This window comes from Podarcis erhardii (assembly GCF_964252035.2).
Source record: "Podarcis erhardii genome assembly, chromosome: 7".
Taxonomy (NCBI): domain Eukaryota; kingdom Metazoa; phylum Chordata; class Lepidosauria; order Squamata; family Lacertidae; genus Podarcis; species Podarcis erhardii.
Window position 1 is genome coordinate 12,763,215 of NC_138511.1, and position 22,925 is coordinate 12,786,139.

General features: G+C 45.1%; 1 protein-coding gene across 1 annotated transcript in view; it reads left to right on the forward strand.

Annotated features, from left to right (window-relative positions):
* The window catches only part of HECTD4 (HECT domain E3 ubiquitin protein ligase 4), a 112,560-nt gene that overhangs the window by 66,632 nt on the left and 23,003 nt on the right, over nt 1–22,925 (forward strand). Inside the window, exons 32-57 of the mRNA XM_081871458.1 lie at nt 569–735; nt 1,366–1,512; nt 3,060–3,244; nt 4,149–4,302; nt 5,379–5,659; nt 6,732–6,921; nt 7,006–7,087; nt 7,325–7,527; nt 9,109–9,244; nt 9,655–9,837; nt 10,066–10,236; nt 10,947–11,116; nt 12,371–12,486; nt 13,880–13,983; nt 14,204–14,365; nt 14,507–14,655; nt 15,402–15,481; nt 15,588–15,751; nt 16,795–17,032; nt 18,077–18,213; nt 19,411–19,537; nt 19,807–19,944; nt 20,563–20,699; nt 20,810–20,970; nt 21,865–22,046; nt 22,239–22,444. Of these exons, the coding sequence (XP_081727584.1) occupies nt 569–735; nt 1,366–1,512; nt 3,060–3,244; nt 4,149–4,302; nt 5,379–5,659; nt 6,732–6,921; nt 7,006–7,087; nt 7,325–7,527; nt 9,109–9,244; nt 9,655–9,837; nt 10,066–10,236; nt 10,947–11,116; nt 12,371–12,486; nt 13,880–13,983; nt 14,204–14,365; nt 14,507–14,655; nt 15,402–15,481; nt 15,588–15,751; nt 16,795–17,032; nt 18,077–18,213; nt 19,411–19,537; nt 19,807–19,944; nt 20,563–20,699; nt 20,810–20,970; nt 21,865–22,046; nt 22,239–22,444 (4,170 nt within the window). The remainder of the gene's footprint in view (nt 1–568; nt 736–1,365; nt 1,513–3,059; nt 3,245–4,148; nt 4,303–5,378; nt 5,660–6,731; nt 6,922–7,005; nt 7,088–7,324; nt 7,528–9,108; nt 9,245–9,654; nt 9,838–10,065; nt 10,237–10,946; nt 11,117–12,370; nt 12,487–13,879; nt 13,984–14,203; nt 14,366–14,506; nt 14,656–15,401; nt 15,482–15,587; nt 15,752–16,794; nt 17,033–18,076; nt 18,214–19,410; nt 19,538–19,806; nt 19,945–20,562; nt 20,700–20,809; nt 20,971–21,864; nt 22,047–22,238; nt 22,445–22,925) is intronic.

Here is a 22,925-nt window from a genome sequence, read left to right on the forward strand (position 1 = left end):
TTGTAGAAACCTTGTAGAAAGGCTCACATTGTCGAAAGTCATTATCTGTCTGAAGCTGCATTATACTAATGCCATTGGTCTACCTTTAACTGGGAATGTCTCAGATCTGCTGTCTGAGATCCTCTTAGCTGGAGATGCCAGAGGCTGAGACCTGATTTCAAAAGTGTGTAGAACTACAATATATAGCTATTAACCCTAAATCCTGTTCAGAATGGAAGGAGCAGCAGGGGTCTAGTTTTGGCACCCAGTGAACTGTGGGCATGTTTAAGGGGACATAGTGCAAGCCAGGAATTGAGCATGAAAAGTAAACGGCCACTTGTGCATTGTGGCTTTTTGAAGGGATATTTAATGAGACTTGTGGGCACCATAGGGGACACTGATGAGCACACTGGCATCCACAGCACTTCATTGGCAAGCCCTGCACTACATGCAACTTTTTATTAGTAACCCTCACTTTGCATGCTTCAAGGAAGATGGTACGCTCTGAGCCAGCCAGCCATCACAAACAGAAACATTGCTGATGTCCCCAGTGGCAACGTCACAGGATTCACCCATCCCTTTCTCATAGGTATCGAGCAGCAGTTTCCTATTAGCTGCTCAGACTCGGTGGCGCCGTGGAAACACCAGAAAACAGGCCCTGGTGCACATGCGAGAGCTCCTGACAGCAGCTGTTCGTGTTGGTGGTGTGACGCATCTTGTGGGTCCAGTCACAATGGTGCTTCAAGGAGGCCCCCGGTAAGTTCCCTTCAGAGATTCACATCTGGAGGGGAATGTGGATTGTTGGCAGAGGCGGTGAGGGAGTCAGCCTTATCTTCAAAAACAGACTTATTGAAGGAACTCTGGAGATGGCCCAAATGGCACTGCTCGTGGCATGGGACCATATCACAGGGACACCTTTGAGTGGGGGTTGGTTAGACCGCCTTGAAATTGATTGCTAAAGCCAAGGTTCCGACAAATTTGAAAGCTGAACAAATTCTTTAGGCAACTGTGTAATAATTGGCACCCCCTTATTGAATGCATTGACCAGAACAACATGTCACAGTAAGTCCAACTTGCCAATCTGCGGGGTTCCCTGAGGAAAGACCATTGCTGTTTAAAAACCAGCATAAGTCTGTAATTTAACAGGCCTCTGACTCCCTGCCTTTTTTTTTCTTCTTCCATCTCTCAGATTGGATTTTGTTTTGCTCTTTTCAAGGGTGTGGGTATTAATTGCAGCAAGCTGCTAAAATGCATGGCTGGCTCGAGGCGAAAAAGTCCCTTCTTTCTTACATCGCACCTCACACTTGCATCCTCCAGGGATTTGGGGGCAGTTTATGTTTTCAAAAAGTCTGTTTTAATAGGGCCTGACTGTTTAACTTCCCACAGAATTGAAGAACTCACCTGCGGTGGTATGGTGGAGCAAGTTCAGGAAGCCTTTGGGGAGACCATGACCTCTGTGGTGGCACTCTGCGCTCGGTACCCCATTGCATGTGCAAACAGCATTGGCCTGCTGTGCACGATACCATACACCAGGTAGGCATGTCCCACCGTGGGAGAGCTTGTGAGCAGAGTAATCTGTTACATGAGGAAACCTGTCCAAAATTAAGCTTTACCAATAACCTGCAATTGTTCATGGGAAGCGTTTTTAAAAATGGTTGGTGATGCCTCCCTCACCTTTCTGTGTTTGTTTTCTGGTTGCACTGCTGCTGTTTTGTTATGCCACCCCTTCCCCCACCGCTGGAATTTTGTCTTCACAAACTGAGTTTCCCCCCCAATCTCATTTTGAATTACTGGTAGTATTTTTATCAGGTGCGGTTGTGCTAATAAAAAGTTAGATAAGTAAATACAAATTGATTTCATCAGTTCTGCTGAGCAGGAGGGAATGATTACAGTGGTACCTCGGGTTACATATGCTTCAGGTTACACACTCCACTAACCCAGAAATAGTGCTTCAGGTTAAGAACTTTGCTTCAGGATAAGAACAGAAATCGGGCTCTGGCGGTGCAGCGGCAGCAGGAGGCCCCATTAGCTAAAGTGGTGCTTCAGGTTAACAACAGTTTCAGCTTAAGAACGGACCTCCGGAACGAATTAAGTACTTAATCCTAGGTACCACTGTATAGGAAATGCTTAAAGGGCCAATTTCAGTAATGTCTCTCTGAAATCAGCCCTTTAATTGGTTATTATGGGAAGGGCATATAATTCAGTGGTAGAACACATGCTTCGCATGCAAAAGTTCCCAGATTCAATCACCAACGTATTCAGGTAGGGATGGGAAAGAGTCCTGTTTCGAAGTAGTTCTCCAGGTTTCCAATCAGTGTCGATGTAACTGAGCTGGACGGAACAATTGTCTGACTACTGGTATATGGCATAAAGGTCTCCCCATTTTGATGCAGTTTAGAGCAGTTCCTGATTCTTCCAGATACCAGCCCTTTAGTTCTTTACCCCCTAAACTAGTTCTTTTCTGACCTGGTTGAAGAAGAAACTAATCAAGGGGGACTGGGAGAAATAGAAACTGCTTTAAACCACACAAAACAGGGAGACACTGACACTTTTTAAAAGCACCAAGTCCCACTGAACTGAAAGGAATTTACCTCTGAATAAACATATTCGAATCTTGCTTGTGAGAATAGGCATGCTGGGATTATTATGGGGAATATGGGAGCATACATTAAATGCTATGTAGAACTGTAGCAGTAATTCAGTTTCTAGATGCTTGTGGAAGAGCAATGCCTTAGTAGCTCTAAAGAGCCCTAGTGTGAAAAGGGATAGATTAACTCCACATTGTATTGAGAATGCCAAGGCAGCCCGTATCAGTTTTTATGTCCAAATTTGCCTATAGATAGTTAAAGATCTTGCTCTTCTTTTTGGCCATAGCTTCACCATGGGACTCAACATTCAGAATATAATTAGAACAATGAAAATAGTTAAGCACAAGACAACATAGTATTATATACAGCAGCAAAACAGGAAATGAGATTGACAAACGCTGTATATTTGTTGTGTGGTTTCACCTTGGGCGTATATGAAGAGGGCTAAAATGTTACTGTCACCCCACTGTCGTGGTTCATGTTTCTGGGCAGGAGTGAAGAGAAGTGCCTGGTGCGGAGTGGCCTCGTCCAGCTGATGGATCGCTTGTGCAGTTTAAGCAGCCAGACCGAATCCAGCTCCAATGAGAAGCAAACAAAGAAGCAGAAAGTGGCCACCATGGCTTGGGCTGCATTCCAAGTGCTAGCCAACCGTTGTGTCGAATGGGAAAAAGAGGAAGGTAGGAGGGGCTTGCAGGCCTGGCCCTGGTTATGTGAACTAAGATGCTTGGCAACATATTTGTGCAGTAAAGAGATATGGAAGCTTTTGGTTGAACTGATTGTTCAGTGGCAATAACTTAGTGTAAAACTCCCCTGGCTTCTTTTTGCTTCACTGTCCATCTACACTCTCATTTTCCAACGTTGCAGCTCTCTTAAAGCAGGCATGGCCAGACTTAGCCCTCCAGCTGTTTTGGGACTACAGTTCCCATCATCCCTGACCACTGGTCCTCTTAGCTAGGAATGATGGAAGTTGTAGTCCCAAAACAGCTGGAGGGCCAAGTTTGGCCATGCCTGGAAAGCATCTGATCCCTTTTTGCAGCTCTTCACTTTTTCAAGTTTCTGACTCCTCGAATTTTTCAGACTAGTTTCTAGACTGGCTTGTGTACAGCATTATCACTTCCCACCTCATCCCCTTTTAGCTAATCAGGAGATAGACTCTCGGAGATTCTTATTTTTCTCCTTGGCTGCCAGACTCTGAACTTTTGACACTCCTGTGCACAACTTCCTGAGCAAAACATCCTATTATACTTCTAATTCTCTTGTGGACTTTTGACTTTCCTATGCAGGAGAGCATCTAAATCAAAAGCAACCATCTTCTAACTCAAGTTTTACAACCCTAACAAAAATGTCTAAAAGGCCCACTCAGGACTATACTGCTTTTAATGGTGTGTTTTTTTATGTTGCTGTATACCACCTGATATTTTATGAGTGGGTGGTATTTAAATACTTTTATAAATCAATAAATGTTTCTACAACCTCCAATCTACATTTTTCATTATAGGTGTTCTCCTTTTTTCTAATAGCTTTTCAGTGTGTTTTAGTTGGATCTCATCAACTATGATCCCATTTATATTCCTTTTGCAGGTGGATCAACTGAGGCTGTGCACTCAGGTTTGGCTCGCCAGGTCTCCAGTCTCTTAACCAACCATCTGGCACGTGCCACAGAGTGCTGTGGCAACCAGGCAGCTGGGAATGATGCCCTGCAAGATGTGCTCAGTCTCCTGAATGATCTGTCTAGGTACTGCCGAATTCTTGGTCTCTAGATCACACTTTAGACTAGAATGAACTCATTTTAGTAATGTTGGTGGCAGAGCTTTGGAGTAAAAACAACAACAAAAAACTATTTACATTTTTGAGTGAATCATAAATATTTGAGCAGTTTGATATGCCATGGTACTGGACCAAAAGCCATTTGGGTGGCAGAACACCCACAGTTTCCTGTAGCACATTTTCTTCTTATTATGTTGTGTCATTAATGTAAATAGGAAGATTAATTTGAGTTGACTCTGCAATCTTGTTGTGACCCTTGAATTTTGTGCAAAGTCCAAGGGAAGGTTTTGTTGCTTAAAATGACTCAGCCAATTTCAATGCCTTTTATTTTGTCCAAAGCTGTGTTGTTGTGAGAGCTGTCCTCCTGCCTTTTTCCATGGAAAATGGAAAAGGTTGCCTTGTAATTTGGCCCCCAAAGGGTCATTTTAAACAAAAAGACAAACCCACTGTTAATCCCAGCAATAGCTGAAACACATCCCAAATAAATGGTTACAGTTCACAATGGTTCCCTGATTGAAGATGCATTGCTTCTAGTCTTTTTAGCTCTGTTTCTACTCTCCAGTTGAGAAATCACTTAGAACAATTTTGCCAGGCTTGGAACCCAAGTTGTATAGAACATCCTGTTTTCACCTGATTTTGTTTAAAGACTCTCTCTCTATATATATATGAATCTTTATTTGCGTCAGCCATTGGCCATAACAATAAAACAACAACACGACATACAAAGAATAGAAATAAAAAGTCAGGAATATAAAATACATTTTAGGGATTTGAATCAATAGTCAAATAGTGGATCTTATTCTATTTGCCCCAGCTAAAAACCTTGCAACCTTTGCTGTCACCTGCTCATCTTGATCTGCCAAGAGAAAGGACACTGTGGCAGTGACTGGGCAACCCAGAATGGACAATAAAAGAGGGGTGATAACCTCATTCCTCAAGTCTTTATAAAGAGTGCAAGCCAGAAGGGCACGTGCCACCAATTTGTTACTGCCATCTCTTTTTTAAAAAACGCATTCAAAGCTGTTGGTGTTTGTCGTCTTTCAGGAGCCACATTGGCAAAGCAATCCTAAGCCAACCAGCCTGTGTATCCAAACTTCTCTCTCTGCTCTTGGACCAGCGCCCCTCTCCAAAGCTGGTCCTCATCATCCTTCAACTCTGCCGTGCTGCTCTTCCACTCATGAGTGTTGAGGACTGTGGGAATGTCGAATTGCCACCCTGGAGTTACTCTGTGCCCTCCCTAAACAGTGAGCAGGATGACCCCAGTGACCCAGCTTCTAAAATTGCCTCCCTGCTCTTAGCAAAACTGGCTGATTACGTGGTACCAGGTAGGGAATGTTCAAGATCTTGAGAAACTAATCATTGCTGCATGAGAATTCAGGGAGCATCGTTCACTTTTGTGATCCTCCTTTTATAACAGCTTGGAAACCTCCACAAAACGTTACAGGGCTGGGTCACAGAAGCACATTGCCTCAGTGCTTCCATTGTCTGCCCTGATCCCCCCCCCCCCGTAGCCTTTGAGGGTTTCCAGACAAACAGATGCTACAGGCCACTTCCACCCCTGTGTTCCAGCTCAGCCTTTAAGGTTGGCTTGGAGTCTTGTCTCAAGCCTCCTGTATATGTGCTTAGCCGGGACCTCAAGGCTTTTCGGAGAGAAGCTCCCAGTAGCTGGACCACAAGTCTGGGCTTTTCCTCCCCAGAGAACCTCTATTGCTCAAATTTCTAAGTCTCAGTCTGCACATGCAATATCCTTAGGACAGGACAGGACCATTTCATGCTGTAAGTTTGTTCTCCATTGCAGTGGATCTTAAGACGCTACCATGAAATGGTTTTCCTGCAGACAGAAATGCCATTTTTTAATGTTCCTTGAAGTAAAAACCATGTGCCAGGAAAAACTAGCAAGGCTTTCTTTTTCCTCTTCCATTCCTCTGTGGCTTAACTTAGCAAAAGATCAGAACTGGGAAAGGAGTTTCAGGAGCTAGCTAAACTTCTCAAAACTTAGATCTTTTTGTCTCACCTAGGCGATTGTGGGGAGGTAGTGTTAACCCGTTAGTGTCTCAATATTCCCGTTTGCAGTTTAAAGTATTACAGTCCAAGCAGGACTCTACCATCCCATTTTGCTGCATATGCATATCTATAGACCAAGCCTACACCCATTGGAATCAGTGTGAGACATTTTTTTTCAAACTGACCTTTGGAAGCCTGAGATACTTCGGGATTAGGACAATAGATGGTCTCATCATTGTAGCTAGGAGTTATGTGATTAGCTTGCCCATTCCTGTAGCTTGGTATAGGGCAAACTATGAATTGAAGTAAATTTCTTTAGTATTTGCATACTACCAGAAAAGGTATAGAATGTGTTTACAGCTCTTGCTTAAAGCTTGTTTTCCTCGCTTGCAGGATGTCAGACAGTTCTTTCTCCAACTGCTTCTGAACCTGATACTTCATTGACAAAAGCCAGCCCAAAAGGTTCCCTTAAAGGAGACAAAGATCCAGGAGAAGAGAGTGAGGCTGTGGATGGCAAACTTTCCATTTTTATACATAAGCGGGAAGACCAGTCATCTCATGAAGTGCTTCAGCCATTGCTGAGGTAATTTGAACTCTGTGAAACGCAGTTAAGAAATCTGGATGCCTCAGCCAACATTTATTCTGTGTTTTATCCTTCCCTTTGTAGTAGCTCAGAAGGTCGGCCATTTCGCCTTGGAACAGGAGCCAATATGGAGAAGGTGGTTAAGATGGATCGAGATATGACCAAAGTAAGGGCAAAATAAATTAATTGTGTGAATAGCTTAATCTGCTTTGCAAGAGTGAAAATAATAATTGCAATTTTTCCCCCAGCAAGAAGATGTGGCTTGCCAATTGATGCTTTTGTAGTTAGCCTGCAGGACTAGAAAAAGAGGGATTTCTAGTGATAGTTAGCCTTAGGGTAAATGGCATTTGCCTGTGCATTCCAAATACTGTGTGAGTTGCAAAAGAGCTTCTTTCTTTTTCAGAGTGGTTGCTGCGAAGTGATCACGGAGGAAGCAGCTGCTGCTTTGCGGAAGGCCACCAAGTGGGCACAGTCCGGATTGATTGTGAGCGTGGGGCCACCGGTAGAAACGGTCAGTCCCGAAAGCACTAGTGGCCTGTCAACTGGGGACAAAAAGAAAACAGCACAAATCTCCATTTGCAGGGAGCGGAACTCAGAGCTTGCCAGGTACAGAATCTCTGCTGGTGTCCAGAATACCCTGATGTAGAGTGGAAGTGGACTGTACTCTTCCACCCTAGGCTTAAGAGGGGACAGGCATAGATCTATGTTGCTTAGAGACATAGCTGTCAACCTTCCCTTTTTTTGCGGGAATTCCCTTATTCCCTTATTCCAGTGCCATTTCCCACTGCTTCCCACTGCTATCCCAGATTGTTAGATATTCCGTAGACTGTCCCCGGGACGGGTGAGGCTGCTGATCCCTTATTTTCGAGGCTCCTGATCCCTTATTTTCAAATCTGAAAGTTGACAGCTATGCTTAGAGATGATCACAAAAAGGTGGGCATAGGACTTTTCTACTCTCCCTGTTTGCTCAAACTCTGCTGGGGAGAAACTTAAATGTTCTTGTAAGTTCTCCAAACTGGTTGTAAGCACATCCCATTTCAGCATTTTCTCAAAAGTGCATGCTGTTGCTGCTTTCTTCTTATGGCTTTATCAGCTGCTGAGTCACTAAACAAGGTATTTCTCACTTCTTTATCCACTAATGAGACCTATCCCATCCTTTTTATCGACTTCCAAGGCTTTACTCCACTTCATTTTTTTTCCAAGCACCAAGGTCTCATACACAGTCATCTTCTTTGTAAGTCAAAGGTCTTAACAGCCATAATCTCGGCCACACAATTGGTTTGTCTAATCAAAGGTCACTCTGACCCCTAGTTAGCTTCCCTGTAGACCAGAGGTATGGGAAGCGGGTGGCACTGTGGGTTAAACCACAGAGCCTAGGGCTTGCTGATCAGAAGGTCGGCGGTTCCAATCCCCGCGACGGGGTGAGCTCCCGTTGCTCGGTCCCTGCTCCTGCCAACCTAGCAGTTCGAAAGCACGTCAAAGTGCAAGTAGATAAATAGGTACCGCTCCGGCGGGAAGGTAAACGGTGTTTCCGTGCGCTGCTCTGGTTCGCCAGAAGCGGCTTAGTCATGCTGGCCACATGACCCGGAAGCTGTACGCTGGCTCCCTCGGCCAATAAAGCGAGATGAGTGCCGCAACCCCAGAGTCGGTCATGACTGGACCTAATGGTCAGGGGTACCTTTACTTTACTAGACCAGAGGTAGGAAACCTCTTTCAGGCTGTGTGGGCCACAATCGGTTGGGGGCAACCTTCCAGAGGTTGCATCCCAGTGGTGGTCGGGGGCCACAGGCAAAACTCGATGGTCTTACCTTTGTACAGTGCATCATATTCTATCCACGCAAAAGTTGAAGGTTTCTGATTTGCTTTATGTTTTGACATTCACACCCATGTCTCCATCCTTTATCCAGGCAAGCATTACCACAGTTCAAGGACACTTTCCTGCCAGAAAAAGGCAACAGAGGGGCTAATGGAGTAGGGCTGGTAAAATGTGGGGCCAGGCAGAGAGGCCTTGAGGGTTCTGCTTGAGGTTCTGCTTGAGGTTCTGCTGCAGGCAAAGATGACATGGAGCCAGATCTTTCCACTACTGTCATCCACTTGGTTTTACCCACAGTTGCTCATCAAAGAGTTATCTGGGCCTGGCAGGGGCAGATTAGCAACTCACAGCCCACCATTGATTTTTCTCAACAGAACTGACCCTGTGAGGCCCTTCATCAGTGGCCATGTAGCAAACAGTATGGCGGCAGAGGTGATTGCTTTGCTTCACAGCTTGCTCATGGCACCAGAATCCAATGCAGCTCAGATATGGACAACCACAGCTGAAAAAGTAAGTCAGGGAAGGATCCTTAGCTTCTTGGGTGTGAACATGAAAGTTGGGAAGTCACTTGCCCAAACTGAAACACGAGCTTCTTCTGTAAGCATAAAAAGTCACCTAGAATTCAGTCAGAAGAAAGCAATTATGCAAAGGTAGGGCCTACGGCAAAATATTGGAATGAATCCAGTATCAAGGATACTACAAGTTGTCAAAGGCTGAAATTGACCAGTTCTCCACACCCCTACCCCTGTCCTTGTTTTCCATTTGCTTTTCCTAGCCAAGCCCCTTTATAGAAAAATAAAAACTTATACACAAAAGCTTATACAAACTTAGTTGGTCTCTAAGGTGCTACTGGACATTTTTTTATTTTATATATATATTAAAAAATAAAGTTTGTGTGTATTTCCCCCATACTCCCTCAGGTCCTTTCGCGTGCTCTGATGTATATCCCTCAGCTGGGAAAATATGCAGAGAGCATCCTGGAGAATGGCAGCAGCAGCGGAAGGAAACTCGCCAAGCTTCAAAGGATCGCTCGCCAGGCAGTCGCTGCTCTTTGCGCTCTTGGTGGCTTCAAAGAGACGATCAAAATTGGCTCTGAAGTGCAGGTAACTGGCCGTGCGCCCTTTAATTCCTCACCCCGCCCTCTGTTCTGCAAATCAGTGGCAAAGCTTCTGTTTGAGGATATAAAACACTGCCATTCTTTCTGTTATGGCTGCCATGTTTCTCTGTGCCGTGTGCTAGGATTATTACTTCATCCATAGCAGTGAATTATTTATAGCCCCAGATAAATCTAACCTTCATTCCTGACTGTTCCCTCTTTCTCTTTTCAATAGGTTTTGGGTAGGGGAATAGCAGGAAGCATTGGAGTGGTGGCATCTATTAATGAACAGGAAGGTATAGCAACGGTCAAATTTCCGCCTACCAGTATAGACTGTAGAAAGACCTCCCAAGCATCAGACATTTTAACTATTCCATTATCTAGGCTCTGTGTTCCAAGATCAGAGGTAAGGTCATTTTAAAATCCAACGCTGAGCGTAATACTTCAACCGTGTAAATAAGCCAACAAAAGTTGCTGGCCTGCAGTTTTATTTTACTACCCTGCTATAGAGACCAGTAGCTTCAAGAGAAGCCTTCTCATCTCTGGTCACCATGGGAACATAGGAAACTAGCCTTAGTTTTGTAATTGCCTCATACCAAGTGGGCTGGGGGAGAAAGGATATGATTCCCTTCCTCTGTGGCCAGCACAGAACCTGTGTGGGATGCTGGAGATGGGACAGAGACACATTCATTTTCTGCTAGCCCTCTTACTTCCCTGCATGAGATTATTTGTCACATATAGCTACTGGGTGAGTTGTTGCTATAGGACTGAATTGTCAAATTCAAGCTGCAGTTTAAAATCTGAGCAGCTTTTTAGAGGGGGCACTTCATGAGCGGGTTGTTGTTGTTGTTTTGAAAAGCTGACATGGGACAATTTGGGCATTCTGTAAAGAAGGCAGTTTGAAAGTTTTGTTCCAGTGATATATAATGTAAATCATTGAGATTTTGGGGCTATCTTGCCATTTTCTTCTTGGTTTGTTACTTTTTAAACCGTGCAGTGTGTTTTTGTGATGATGTAATAATGAGGCTATATAACTCCAGGGTAATTCCCTCATTTCCCAGAAACTAACAACTTGAATTTAACTTTTTACCGTGCCCCCTCCTCCACCACCACCAGGCATTGCCTCTCCATAAACTGTCCATTACTGAGAAGGTAGTACAGGCAATCCAGTCCATGTTGCTTCCGCAGGAGGGAAGTCTCTCTATTCATACCTCACTTCCTGCAACAGGAGATGGCTCAACTCCAGTAATGGCAGTGGTCCGACTCCTTGCTGAAATTAGAACCAGGTGAGTGGTGGCGGTTCTGGCAGTGGTTGAGCTATGGCTGGGAGGCAGCTGGGTGCTTTGCTAGGTGGGTTGGAACTGTAGGGTTGCCATATTTTGAAGAGCAGAAAAGAGGACACAAATGCCGACTTCTGCTTTTAACTATGGATCGCTATGGCGCCTCTACCCACGAAAAAGAGGACATGTCCTGGAAAAAGAGGGCTTATGGCACCTCAGAAGTGAAGTGGATACAGGGTGAAGACAGATAGAGAAGGCAGAGCTCATGGTGAATCTGATGATAGGCTTCTCTCTGCCTGTTTATTATTAAAAGTGTAAAATGAACACTTAGTAATTGATTCATTACTTTATTAATTGTAAGTTCCTTGGGATAGACAAAGCAGCCTAAAATATTTTAAATTTTATATCGAATATTATAGCAAAGAAGGGCAAAACTGCTCCATTCAAGAGAAATCTTTGGCGACATTGCAGAGGGCAGCCCGTCAGTATCATGGATAGAAGGCTTCCGCTTCAAACTTGTAGAAACAGATTTTTTTGAGCTCTGGCCTAGGGAGGAAAAGTGCATCTCAGCTGTGCACTGCAAGTGCACTTCCAGATCACTCACTGCTCTACGTTAAGTCTGTCTTTACCCTTTATTCAGCAAACAGCAAACATATCCACTGGATATGTGGCTATACTGAAAGGACTTGTGGCACTTTCAGACAACCTGTTCATTGAACATTTATCCTGATTTGTTTCCATAAAGTTTGCAAGGAGGGTATATGATACAGGCAACGACTCATTTACATGCGTCCGATTGACGTTCAACAGCGCACGCTCGCAACGTGGCAACCTGGAGGCTGCTGGAAAAGGAGGCAGGGCATATCAGGGTGGGGTAGGCTTATGCTCCCTCTGCTGATGTACGCGGGGGTCAGGAATATTTTCCCCAGCCTAATCAGTTGTTGCCTGTGTTGAGCATTTGTTTTGATTTGTTTGCAGGAAGGTTTTGTTACGTTGCGTCAACTATTGTTATCTCATGCTTTCTATTGCCTTTTCCCATCACTTTCTTTATCACAAAAAGCCCAGTGAGACCTAATGAACAACGAAAACCAGTAATCCTAACTAGCAGGCAAGGGATTATTTTCCACAAGACGCTTGTTTCTGCCAGCAACACAGAAGGGACCTGCCAGCAATGCAATCTGTGTAATCTCGTGCTTGTTCTGGCAGGATTTTTCAATCCTTGTTGTCCTTTTTGTCTCCTCCTCTGCCCTGTCTCCCAAGAGCATGCCTGGTGATGGCACAGTTGCTGGAGGATAGCTCCTTCTGTGAAGAATTCATCCAGCAGTGTCCAGCTGCTGTGGAAGTCCTTAACCTCGTTGCCCAGGAATGCAGCCCTGGTAGGAACTCCGTCTTACTTAATGCAGAAATGAGCTTGGCCCATATTTAAGATACAGTGTGTGTTTTTGCTGTGGCTTGCGCCCGCAGTTTGATTGAAATAAGGTTGGCAACTAGGTTTGACCAGTCTGGAGCAGGGCAAGTGGCTACATCCTCACCCTAGAAGTGCTCCTACTTACTTACTTACATCTGACAGCTGTGCGGTCTGTTCTGAAGGGAGAAAAAAAGGATGCCAGACAGCAAGCATTTCTCAGTTTCTCCTTTCTACAGCCAGATGGAGCTTAAAGGGTTCACTTTACCCCCCTGAAGAGCATGATAGCCCAACCAGCTGCCATCTGGAAGCCAGTTTGAGTCCATAAGCTACCAGTAGCTCACTGCTGAAATAAGCTATCAGTCATCTACTGCGACTGGGACGCGGGTGGCACTGTGGGTTAAACCACAGAGCCTAGGACTTGCTGATCAGAAGCTCGACGGTTTGAATCCCTCGACGGGGTGAGGTCCTGTTGCTTGGTCCCTGCTCCTGCCCACCTAGCAGTTCGAAAGCACATCAAAGTGCAAGTAGATAAATAGGTACTGCTCTGGCAGGAAGGTAAACAGTGTTTCCGTGTGCTGCTCTGGTTCGCCAGAAGCGGCTTAGTCATGCTGGCCACATGACCCGGAAGCTGTACGCCGGCTCCCTCGGCCAATAAAGCGAGATGAGTGCTGCAACCCCAGAGTCGGCCACGACTGGACCTAATGGTCAGGGGTCCCTTTACCTTTACCATCTACTTTGAAAGGGGCAGAAGTATAATCTAACTGGGGAGTCCATGTTGTATATTGCTAGAGTATCAGCCTTGAAGCTCACTGGATGGTCTTGGCTCAGTTTCTTACTGAGAGGTTGTGAAGGTGAAATCGAGTTTTTGGTACAACCCACGTTTGCCATCCTGAGCTCCTTGAAGGAAGGGCAGGATTAAACTAATACAGTGGTATCTCAGTTTACGAACTTAATCAGTTCTGGAAGTCGGTTCTTAAACCGAAACCGTTCTTAAACTGAGGCACACTTTCCTTGATGAGGCCTCCTGCCGCCGGTGCCCTTCCACTGTTTGACTTCTGTACTTTGATCAAGGTAAAGTTCACAAACCGAGACACTACTTCCGGTTTTGCGGAGCTTGTAAACCGAATAGTTTGTAAACAGGGCTGTTCTTAAACCGAGGTACCACTGTATGAATAAACAGCTGAAACAACATGTCACAATCTGACTTCGCTAGTTAGCAAGTCTTTTGCTAATTCTGCCTTGGAGGTCTTTGAGTTCACACTCAGAGGTTAAAAATATGGTTTAGGAGGACTCCGTGAAGTGAATGGCCCCATTCTCATCTTAAGGTCTGACTGGCACATTGTTTGTTTGTGATCTTCTAGGGGAGCGGCTCCTTGTGGTAGAAGTGCAGTGTGAAAGGTTAAGGATGCTGTATCGTGACAGCGCTCGCCCCCCACCGCCACCTCTCCAGGCAGACCGAAGGCAGGTAAATATATAAGCAGAGGCTTAGCCTGCCTCCTCCTTGAACTGTTTTGGTGCCTGAAGAAGGCAGATGATGAGCTAGTATTACAGCATAAAATGTCCAGTTGTATATCTGTTCATGAATGTCTCCTGCTAAGTGTGCTTTGGAGTTTGCAGGCAAAAAAACCAGTTTACACATTGCAGTTATGTATAATTAAATGCAGGCCCTTCTCTTCTTGGTTCAGCCCAAGGAAGTCACCTGGAATCCTTCTAGGGTCTTCCCACCTGTGCGAGCCTGTATGTTCTCCTCACATCTTACAGCCGTGACTTTCCTTGCGGATCCCAGTGCCGGTGGAGGGCTGCCTCGTGGCACCTTCATTTACGCCACATCACCAGTTCCAGTACAGGTGAGAATTCGTGATGAGTATAGTTGCCTCTTCACCTGTGTTCAAGCATGCACAAATACTGGTTCAGAAGGTGCTGGGAAGTGCCTTTTATTCTGGGTTAATCCGTGGATGGTCGTGTGTGTGCTTTGTTCCTTTCTCCAGGCACCATCCTTCTATTGGGAGATTGAGATAGTGTCCTACGGAGATACAGATGATGACACAGGGCCGATTGTTTCGTTTGGCTTTGCCACGGAAGCAGAAAAGCGTGACGGAGCGTGGACCAACCCCGTGGGCACCTGCCTCTTCCACAAGTAGGTTGCAAACAAATCTACTGTGAAGCTGTATCAGTATCTGGTGTAGGAAATCTTAAGGAAGTCATGATCAGGCAACCTTTATTTCTGTTATGAGGGTCCCAGAATGAGACCAGTGAGGTGGGTGTTGGTGTTCTGTGTAATTTCCTTCCGTAATCTGCCCCAGGTATTGAGCTTAAGCCCATTTACATCCATTTACATTTGTATTCCCTTTGGTGCTCCGCAAAAGGTCTGATTGTTTTTTGCTATCTCAGTATGGTAACAATTGGGACGTGGGTGGCTCTGTGGGTTAAACCACAGAGCCTAGGGCTTGCTGATCAGAAGGTCACGGTTCGAATCCCCGCGACGGGGTGAGCTCCCGTTGCTCGGTCCCTGCTCCTGCCAACCTAGCAGTTCAAAAGCATGTCAAAGTACAAGTAGATAAATAGGTACTGCTCCGGCGGGAAGGTAAACAGTGTTTCCGTGCACTGCTCTGGTTCGCCAGAAGCAGCTTCGTTATGCTGGCCACATGACCCGGAAGCTGTACGCTGGCTCCCTTGGCCAATAAAGCGAGATGAGCACTACAACCCTAGAGTCGGTCACGACTGCACCTAATGGTCAGGGGTCCCTTTACCTTTATGGTAACAATTGAGCATGGGCTTGTTGAAGTTTACTTTTAGGGACTTAATACTCCTAGAGCTCAAGTGAAATATTAAGTGAATTGTTTCTCCAGCTAATGCTTCACCCCTTTCTTCACATGGTTTCAGCAATGGAAGGGCTGTTCATTACAACGGTTCCAGTTTGCTGCAGTGGAAAAGTGTGAGACTGGATGTGACCCTCTCTCCTGGTATGTCGGCTATGCTTAACCTGCAAGCATCTTATGAGAGCCACATCAGGAGTGGCAGAGGGATAGATACAACCTTTTTCCTTTTAACCCTTTTCTTTTCCCCTAGGTGATGTTGCAGGCATTGGCTGGGAAAGGGCAGAAGGCACGCCTCCTCCTCCAGGGCAGCCAGCCAAAGGCCGGGTGTATTTTACGTACTGTGGACTGCGGTTGGGGCCATATCTGGAGGATGTGTCTGGGGGAATGTGGCCTGTCGTCCATATCCAGAAGAAGGCAGGTTAAACACCCTCTGTATCTCCCACCTAGAGTTCACCAGAGCTTGGCCCCAGATCCTATTCTTAAATTCAGGCATTTGAACATGTGGAGCAAAAATTATGGCAAAAACCCCTGTTCTTGTGCAGAGTACCTCTCTCTGTTTCTCTATTATGTAATCATAACCAGCCCACACACATCTAAGGGAAGAAATGAAATGTTTTTATACATCTTGTTGTATTTTAGGTTGTTTTCACCTTGTTTTTGATGTTCACTTTTGAAAGTTGTTTTTAGTTCTGTTTTGAAAAAATATAATAATAATAAATAATAATAATAATAATAATAATACAATAACAAAAGCAATAATGAAAAATAATCCAATTCCCCATACTCTCTGACAATTACTCATGTTTGCTGGGGTTGATGGGAGTTGGAGTCAGATAACGTCTGAATGGCACCACATTGGCTACCCCTATCCTGGCACGGATGTGTTTGTTCTGTAGAGAAAAATTCTTTTTGTGGTTAGAGAGATCTATAAATAAGTTTCCATAAGGCTTGGCGTTGGATTCCCAGCAACAGATTCAGGAGCTTGCCCCTTTTAACCTGGCTGTTCAGATCTTCCTTTCTTAGACAGACTACTGCTTTAGTAGCTAGCTTTAATGCCCTCTCTTGGCTTCATCTGAATCTCTTCTTGTTACTTTATATGCATTATTAAAATTATTTAATTGTATCCTGATTTAGGGGTCCAGCAGAATTGAGAAGCTAGCTGAAAATAACCCAAATAATTAGATATAGAGTTCAATATTCAATATTATTAATAGCACAGTGGAGTATCTTTTCATGTTTCCTTTTTCTAATACTAATTTCCTCTTTGGACAACAACTGCATTATTAGTAATATCATTTTTAAAAAATGCTTCTTGGGTTATTGTGCAACAGAAACCGTAGTTCTCAGAAGTATTTAGTAACCAAACACAACCCTCTGTTGCCAGAGTACAGCAAAGAGCGTAAGACTGAAAGAGGTCACAAGTTGACCCCTTCTGCTTTGCTTCCGTCCCCTTGCAGAACACCAAAGTCCGAGCCAATTTTGGGTCTCGTCAGTTTGCCTACGCAGAAGGCCAAGCTCACCGAAACGCCGCCGACCTCTGCATCGACCTCGCAGAAGAGATAAGTGCCAACTTTGAAGCATTGCCTTTCGCCATGGCTTCCGATAGCGATAACGATGCAGGCACCAGCACCGCCTCCGACCCAGGGACTCATGGGCCGCCTTGCCGGATTGCCGCTGTGGCCACAGCTCAGCAACGTAAGGAGAGCAGCTCCCCTCTAGTAGCAAAACAGACTAGGCGTGCCAGTGGAGGGTGACTGGAGCTCTGACAGCAACTGACATTTAAGTGCATTCAACTCTAGTACAGTGGTACCTTGGGTTACATACGCTTCAGGTTACAGACTCTGCTAACCCAGAAATAGTACCTCGGGTTAAGAACTTTGCTTCAGGATGAGAACAGAAATCGTGCGGCGGTGGCAGCAGGAGGCCCCATTAGCTAGAGTGGTACCTCAGGTTAAGAACAGTTTCAGGTTAAGAACGGACTTCCGGATTGAATTAAGTACTTAACCCGAGGTACCACTGTATTATTATTACTATTACTTCTTGAATACCTTCTTGAATTTGGAAAGGAATCAGAAACTTTTTCTTGTTAGTCAAAATGTCAATCAAAATGATATTTCCCCCTTAGCCAGTAGGGAGAAGCTGTAGTTCAGTGACAGAGCACACACTATGCATGCAGAATGTCTCAGATTTCTGGTAAAATAGGGCTGCCATAGGTCTGGATTTCAAAGGCAGTAATGACGACTGGGGGGAAATTTCCAAAATGTGGTGCTTTGTCATCGAAAAGTCACATTTTGGGAGGTGTTTTCTTAAAAAAAAGCTCAACAACTTTTGGGGTGTTTTTACTTTTTGAAATATGGCAACCCTAGGTAAGAAAAGAGACTAGTTGGATCAGACCAAAGGCCCATTTTGTCCATCATCCTATTTTCCAAAGGAGATGCCTTAGCAAGACTGGGAAGTCTTTTCCTTCCCCAAGACCCTGGAGAGATGCTGTCAGCCAGAGTCAGCAACACTGGGGCAGATAGGCCAATTAGCCTGATTCCATGTAGGGCAGCTTCATATGTATGTACCCATTTGCAGCCTCCCATTGTTGTGACGAAAGCACTATCGGGAAGCTTTCCTCCAAACTAAGGGTCATGTTGCATTCATTAAATTAGTTGGTTAGCACAACTCTCTCTCTCTCTCTCTCTCTCTCTCTCTCTCTCTCTCTCTCCCCGCCCCCAACTTCTTGCTTGATTACAGAATATGACAGTGACACTTCTTGCCATTATAAGATGGAACTCAGCTATGAAAACTTCATCACATCGGGCCCTGAGCCTCACCCTCCTCCCATTGCAGATGATGAAAGCGATGACGAAGACGATGATGACATCCCAAGGGTAAGCAGAATGAGGCACCTCCATGCTGGGGTTCTTACATGCTCAGTTGCTTTTTGTTTCAGACTTTCAACATTAACAATAACAAATTTCAACTCACTTCAAATGCTTGCTTCTGGGTGTTCTGGCATCACAGAGCTTCTACATTGCCTCTTTTGTAGACCTCTCAAGCTGGTTGTCCATATCCATGCAACCCGTACTGGATCTCATATGTGCATCTCCTTGACAGCATCACACGGTTCTATGCTAAGCAGGTTCCAGATTCTACCCAAATGATAGATTGAAAATAACATGAACAAACGTAGTAGCTTTATGAAGGAAGAGTTTGTCAGGGCAGTCTCCACCTGGTACTTTGTCTGTCTGCCCACCAGTTCCCACATTTACAGATTATCATCAGTGTAGCTGCCAGCTGAATCCTCACTAAGTGGATTCCCTCAACTCCTCAGCTTCAATTAGCATCGCCTTTCTTTCTTCGCTTGCCTTCTTATAGATGCTTCCTGCACTCACCCCATAACAGAATTCTGTATTTTTCTGCAAATCTATAGACCCCTGCCCTTATCTAAATGCCATGATTCACACAAGGAGGGATCAGATCAAAACTTGGATATACAGTGGTGCCCCACAAGTCGAACGCCTCGCAAGACGGAAAACCCGCTAGACGAAAGGGTTTTCCGTTTTGGAGGCGCTTCGCAGAAAGAATTTCCCTATGGGCTTGCTTCGCAAGATGAAAATGTCTTGCGAGTTCCTGCAGGTTTTTTCCCCTCCCCCCCCTTTTCCTAAGCTGCTAAGCCGCTTATCAGCTGATCCGCTGATAAGCCGCTTAACAGCTGATCGCTAAAAACCGCTAATAGCGCTAATCCGCTAAGCTGTCAATGGGCTTGCTTCGCAAGACGAAAAAACCGCTATACGAAGAGCCTCACGGAACAGATTAATTTCGTCTTGCGAGGCACCACTGTACTGTAGATACTCTTGTTTTTCAACACTGCAGTTTGCATAATGTGCATTTTCTTGGATTTTTATGTGTGTGCGTTGAGGTGGGAGGCATACCTCTGGCTTAATGAAGATGTTTTGCATTTAGAAGCTCTCAGTCTTCTTTAGACCTCTTGAGAGCTGCTGCTTGTCGGGATAAATATTCCGTGGCTGGATGGACTGATGTCTCTCACTCGATCTGACATGGGCGTGCTTGGCTTCCCTTCGCAGGAGGATCACTATGCCTTGCTAGTGAAAGCCTGGGAGACCAAAGTATTCCCTACAATTAGAAGGCGGTTCCGCAATGAAGCAGAGAGGAAGTCTGGCTTGGATCAAATTAAAGGAGCTTTGCAGCTGGGTAAGTCCACCAGAAGCATTTCTCTTCTGAATTTAGCACCAATTTCCAGGCCCCTTTGTTAATACCCACACTGGCAAACCTTTGCTCTTGTGCTTATTCCTCTGCTTCAATATAGAGCTAGATACTCATAAAAGGTTTTCCACGTTTGCTAGAGATTCTGACCTGCTCATTCAGCCATTGCCTGAGAGGTCTCGCTCCCAGTGATCCAAACTGCTAGCCTTCAAGCTGTTCCATAGGCTTGCATAATTGAAGGATTGTCTTTGTTTCAGGAATGGTTGATATAGCCCGGCAAACAGTGGAATTCCTCTATGAGGAAAACGGGGGCATCCCTCGAGACCTGTACCTTCCCACAATTGAGGATATCAAAGACGAAGCCAATAAGTTCACCATTGATAAAGTTCGGAAAGGTACGTTTTGGGAAGGGGTTGGTCTTTGACCTCACTTCTCCCTGGGTTAGATTAAGGGTGGATTCAGGGCCTCGCCTTGGATGGCTCCAAACAGAATGAGTGAGCCACCTCCGCTGAGAAGCAGGCAATGGTCTCCTTGGGATGGGTGTGCTGCAGTTACTCATTCACCCACCCGCATCAGCACAACCACCATTTTGAGGCTGCAGCCATGAAATGTTGGGCGTGGATGTGTGAACACCCACACTCTGTTCCTATAGGCTAATGAAGCAGAAGGAATTTAGCTGCCATCATAGTTGGAGCTAAGTCAGAGGCCCTGCTTCTTATCACCGTGATCCCGTGTTGCTTTCCTGTAGGCCTTGATGCCTTACAAACACAATATGACAAGAAGACATGGCAGCCAGAGCTGACTTGCTTTATGATAACCGTAAACAACAGGCCACAGATTGGGGGATGTACAAGTCCTTATCTACTCCTCACACATTTCTAGCTTGGGATGGTCTATATAGGCTGGACTTAGGAGCAGCTGCTAGCTTTAGCAAGGGGACCTCCTTCTTGAGAAGGCCTAGCTTCAACTTACCAAAGATCACAAAGTTAAGACCACCTTTCTCTTGGTTTCAGGTCTCACCGTCGTCACCCGCTGCCCAGATAGTAACAACGTGGCCACCAATGCCGTAGGAACAGCCCTGCCTAAGTTTGCTATCCGTGGGATGTTGAAGACATTTGGGCTCCACGGAGTTGTTCTGGACGTTGATTCGGCAAGTGGAAGCTATGTTTAAGCTTGGGTGGGGTGGCTCTGGTGTTTGGGCTACTGTAGCCCATCACAAAGGTGCAGAGTTGTCAGGTGAAAAACCTTTTGTCATTCCAGGTGAATGAGCTGGTCCAGGTAGAGACTTATCTAAGGAGCGAAGGTGTCTTGGTCAGATACTGGTACCCTATTGATATGCTTGAACGACCACCTGCTGGCTATAGGAGGACTGCAACAAATGGCCTGGTCTCTCTGGACAATACAAACATTCAGATTCACAGGTAAATTAAGATTAAAGCATTGGGGAGGGAGCGTGCGCCTGAGACCGTTATCCTTGCAGCTACATCCAGGATCTCTCTGCTGCGGTCCAAGAAGTGTAGCTTTGTGTAATAAAATATTTTCTGACATCTAAAAGGAAACCTGACAGTGTTTATGAAGGGCCTTCTCCACCAAAGTTCAACTAACGTTCTGATAATGGTTATTTTCAATTTTTATAGAATCTATGTGATTCTTTTTTAATTTCGCCACTTAACAGTTGTCAATTTCTGTTCATTCTTTTATTAATTCAGGGTTAATTGGTAGTTTTACTCACAAGTCTTCCTGTAACCTGTCCTATTCAGCTGGAGAGGTTTGCCCTTCACTGCCACAGATAGTAAAGGAACAACTATTTCTCAGGAATGAATGCTGTACTTTGTCCCTAGATGCTGCTGTAGAGCTGTTTGCTGTCTCTTGGTGCATGCCAAAGCAAGCTGTGTTGCAGTGCCATCTAGTGAAAGAATATAAGCAGTACCACACATATTTAGAATAGAGTTCAAGGGAAGAGGGGGAAAGTACACACATTTTTCAATCCTAAGGGATTGCTAATGCCCTAATACAGCTGATCAGACACAGAGAGGGGCAGCAACAGCTGGTGACCACTAGACTTGATGGGACTGCTGGGTGTCAGGGGCCCAATGAACCCCACGGGGGTGGCCAAGTACTGTTTTCCCCCATTCTTCCCTTGCAAAGCTACTATAGGAACTTAAGCACTGCAATTTTACAAATAGGACCCAACTAAACTGGAAAAAAATCTTACTTTGGTTCAGAAGGTTCAGTGACAAAATATTGTGTGTATACAGAGGTGTATTTTTTAAAGACCCTTGAAATATGTGTTTTCTTTATCTCTCTTTTTACAGAGAACTTTTACGATGTGAAGCTGCACTCGCTAGGCTGTACTGCCGCATGGCTCTTCTAAATATTTTTGCCCCTAAATCTCCTCACATGTTTACTCACCTGTTTCACATCCCTGCCATTCGGGACATCACTCTAGAACACCTCCAGCTGCTATCCAATCAGCTTCTTGCACCACCTCTTCCTGGTAAAATGGGACTTTTAAAAGCAAATAATACAGTAGTTTTAACCATATCCATAAATGAGATAGTGTGCACATTTGTTTAATCAATTCAGTCTTTGTAGCTGTTGAGATCAGTTTGTTCTTTTAATATGATGAAGAGAAGATGGATATCCAAAGATGAGTGAGTTGAGCCATGTCTCCCTTTTCACTTGACAGATGGAACGATCAGCTCCAGCTCTATCCTGCTGGCCCAGTCCCTCCAGCACTGCATACATTCCCAGAACTGCTCAGCCACAGACCTCTTCTACCAAGGCAGTTCCCAAACAGTCCAGGAGTGGCTCACAGTTGCTATTGCTCGGACCCTCCATCAGGGAGAGGAGAGTCTGCTCGATCTGACAAAACAGATCTGTTCCTTCTTGCAGGTAAGTTCCCACCCCGCCATATCACATTTTTATTTACAGTCATACCTTGGATCTCGAACGCCTTGGCTCCCAAACAAATAGACTCCCGAACAATCGAAACCTGAAAGTGAGTGTTTCGGTTTCCGAACGATTTTTGGAAGCTGAACGTCCAGTGTGGCTTCTGCAGCTTTTGATTGGCTGCAGGAGCTTCCTGCAGCCAATCAGAAGCCGCGCTTTGGTTTCTGAATGTTTTGGAAGTTGGATGGACTTCCGGAACAGATTCTGATCGACTTCCAAGGTACGTCTGAATTATAGTTTCATAAAAAGCACTCTCAAATCTATTCAGGCTTTTCTTTCTTTGATTAACATGCCCATTTGCCACCTTGAAATAAATTATATGTTGTATTTATAGTAGATCAGAGGAGGCTCTGAAGTAGGTCAGAGCACAAATGACTGCTAGCTATGCTCTCCCTCCAGTGCTGGAGGCATAGTGTGTCTGAAT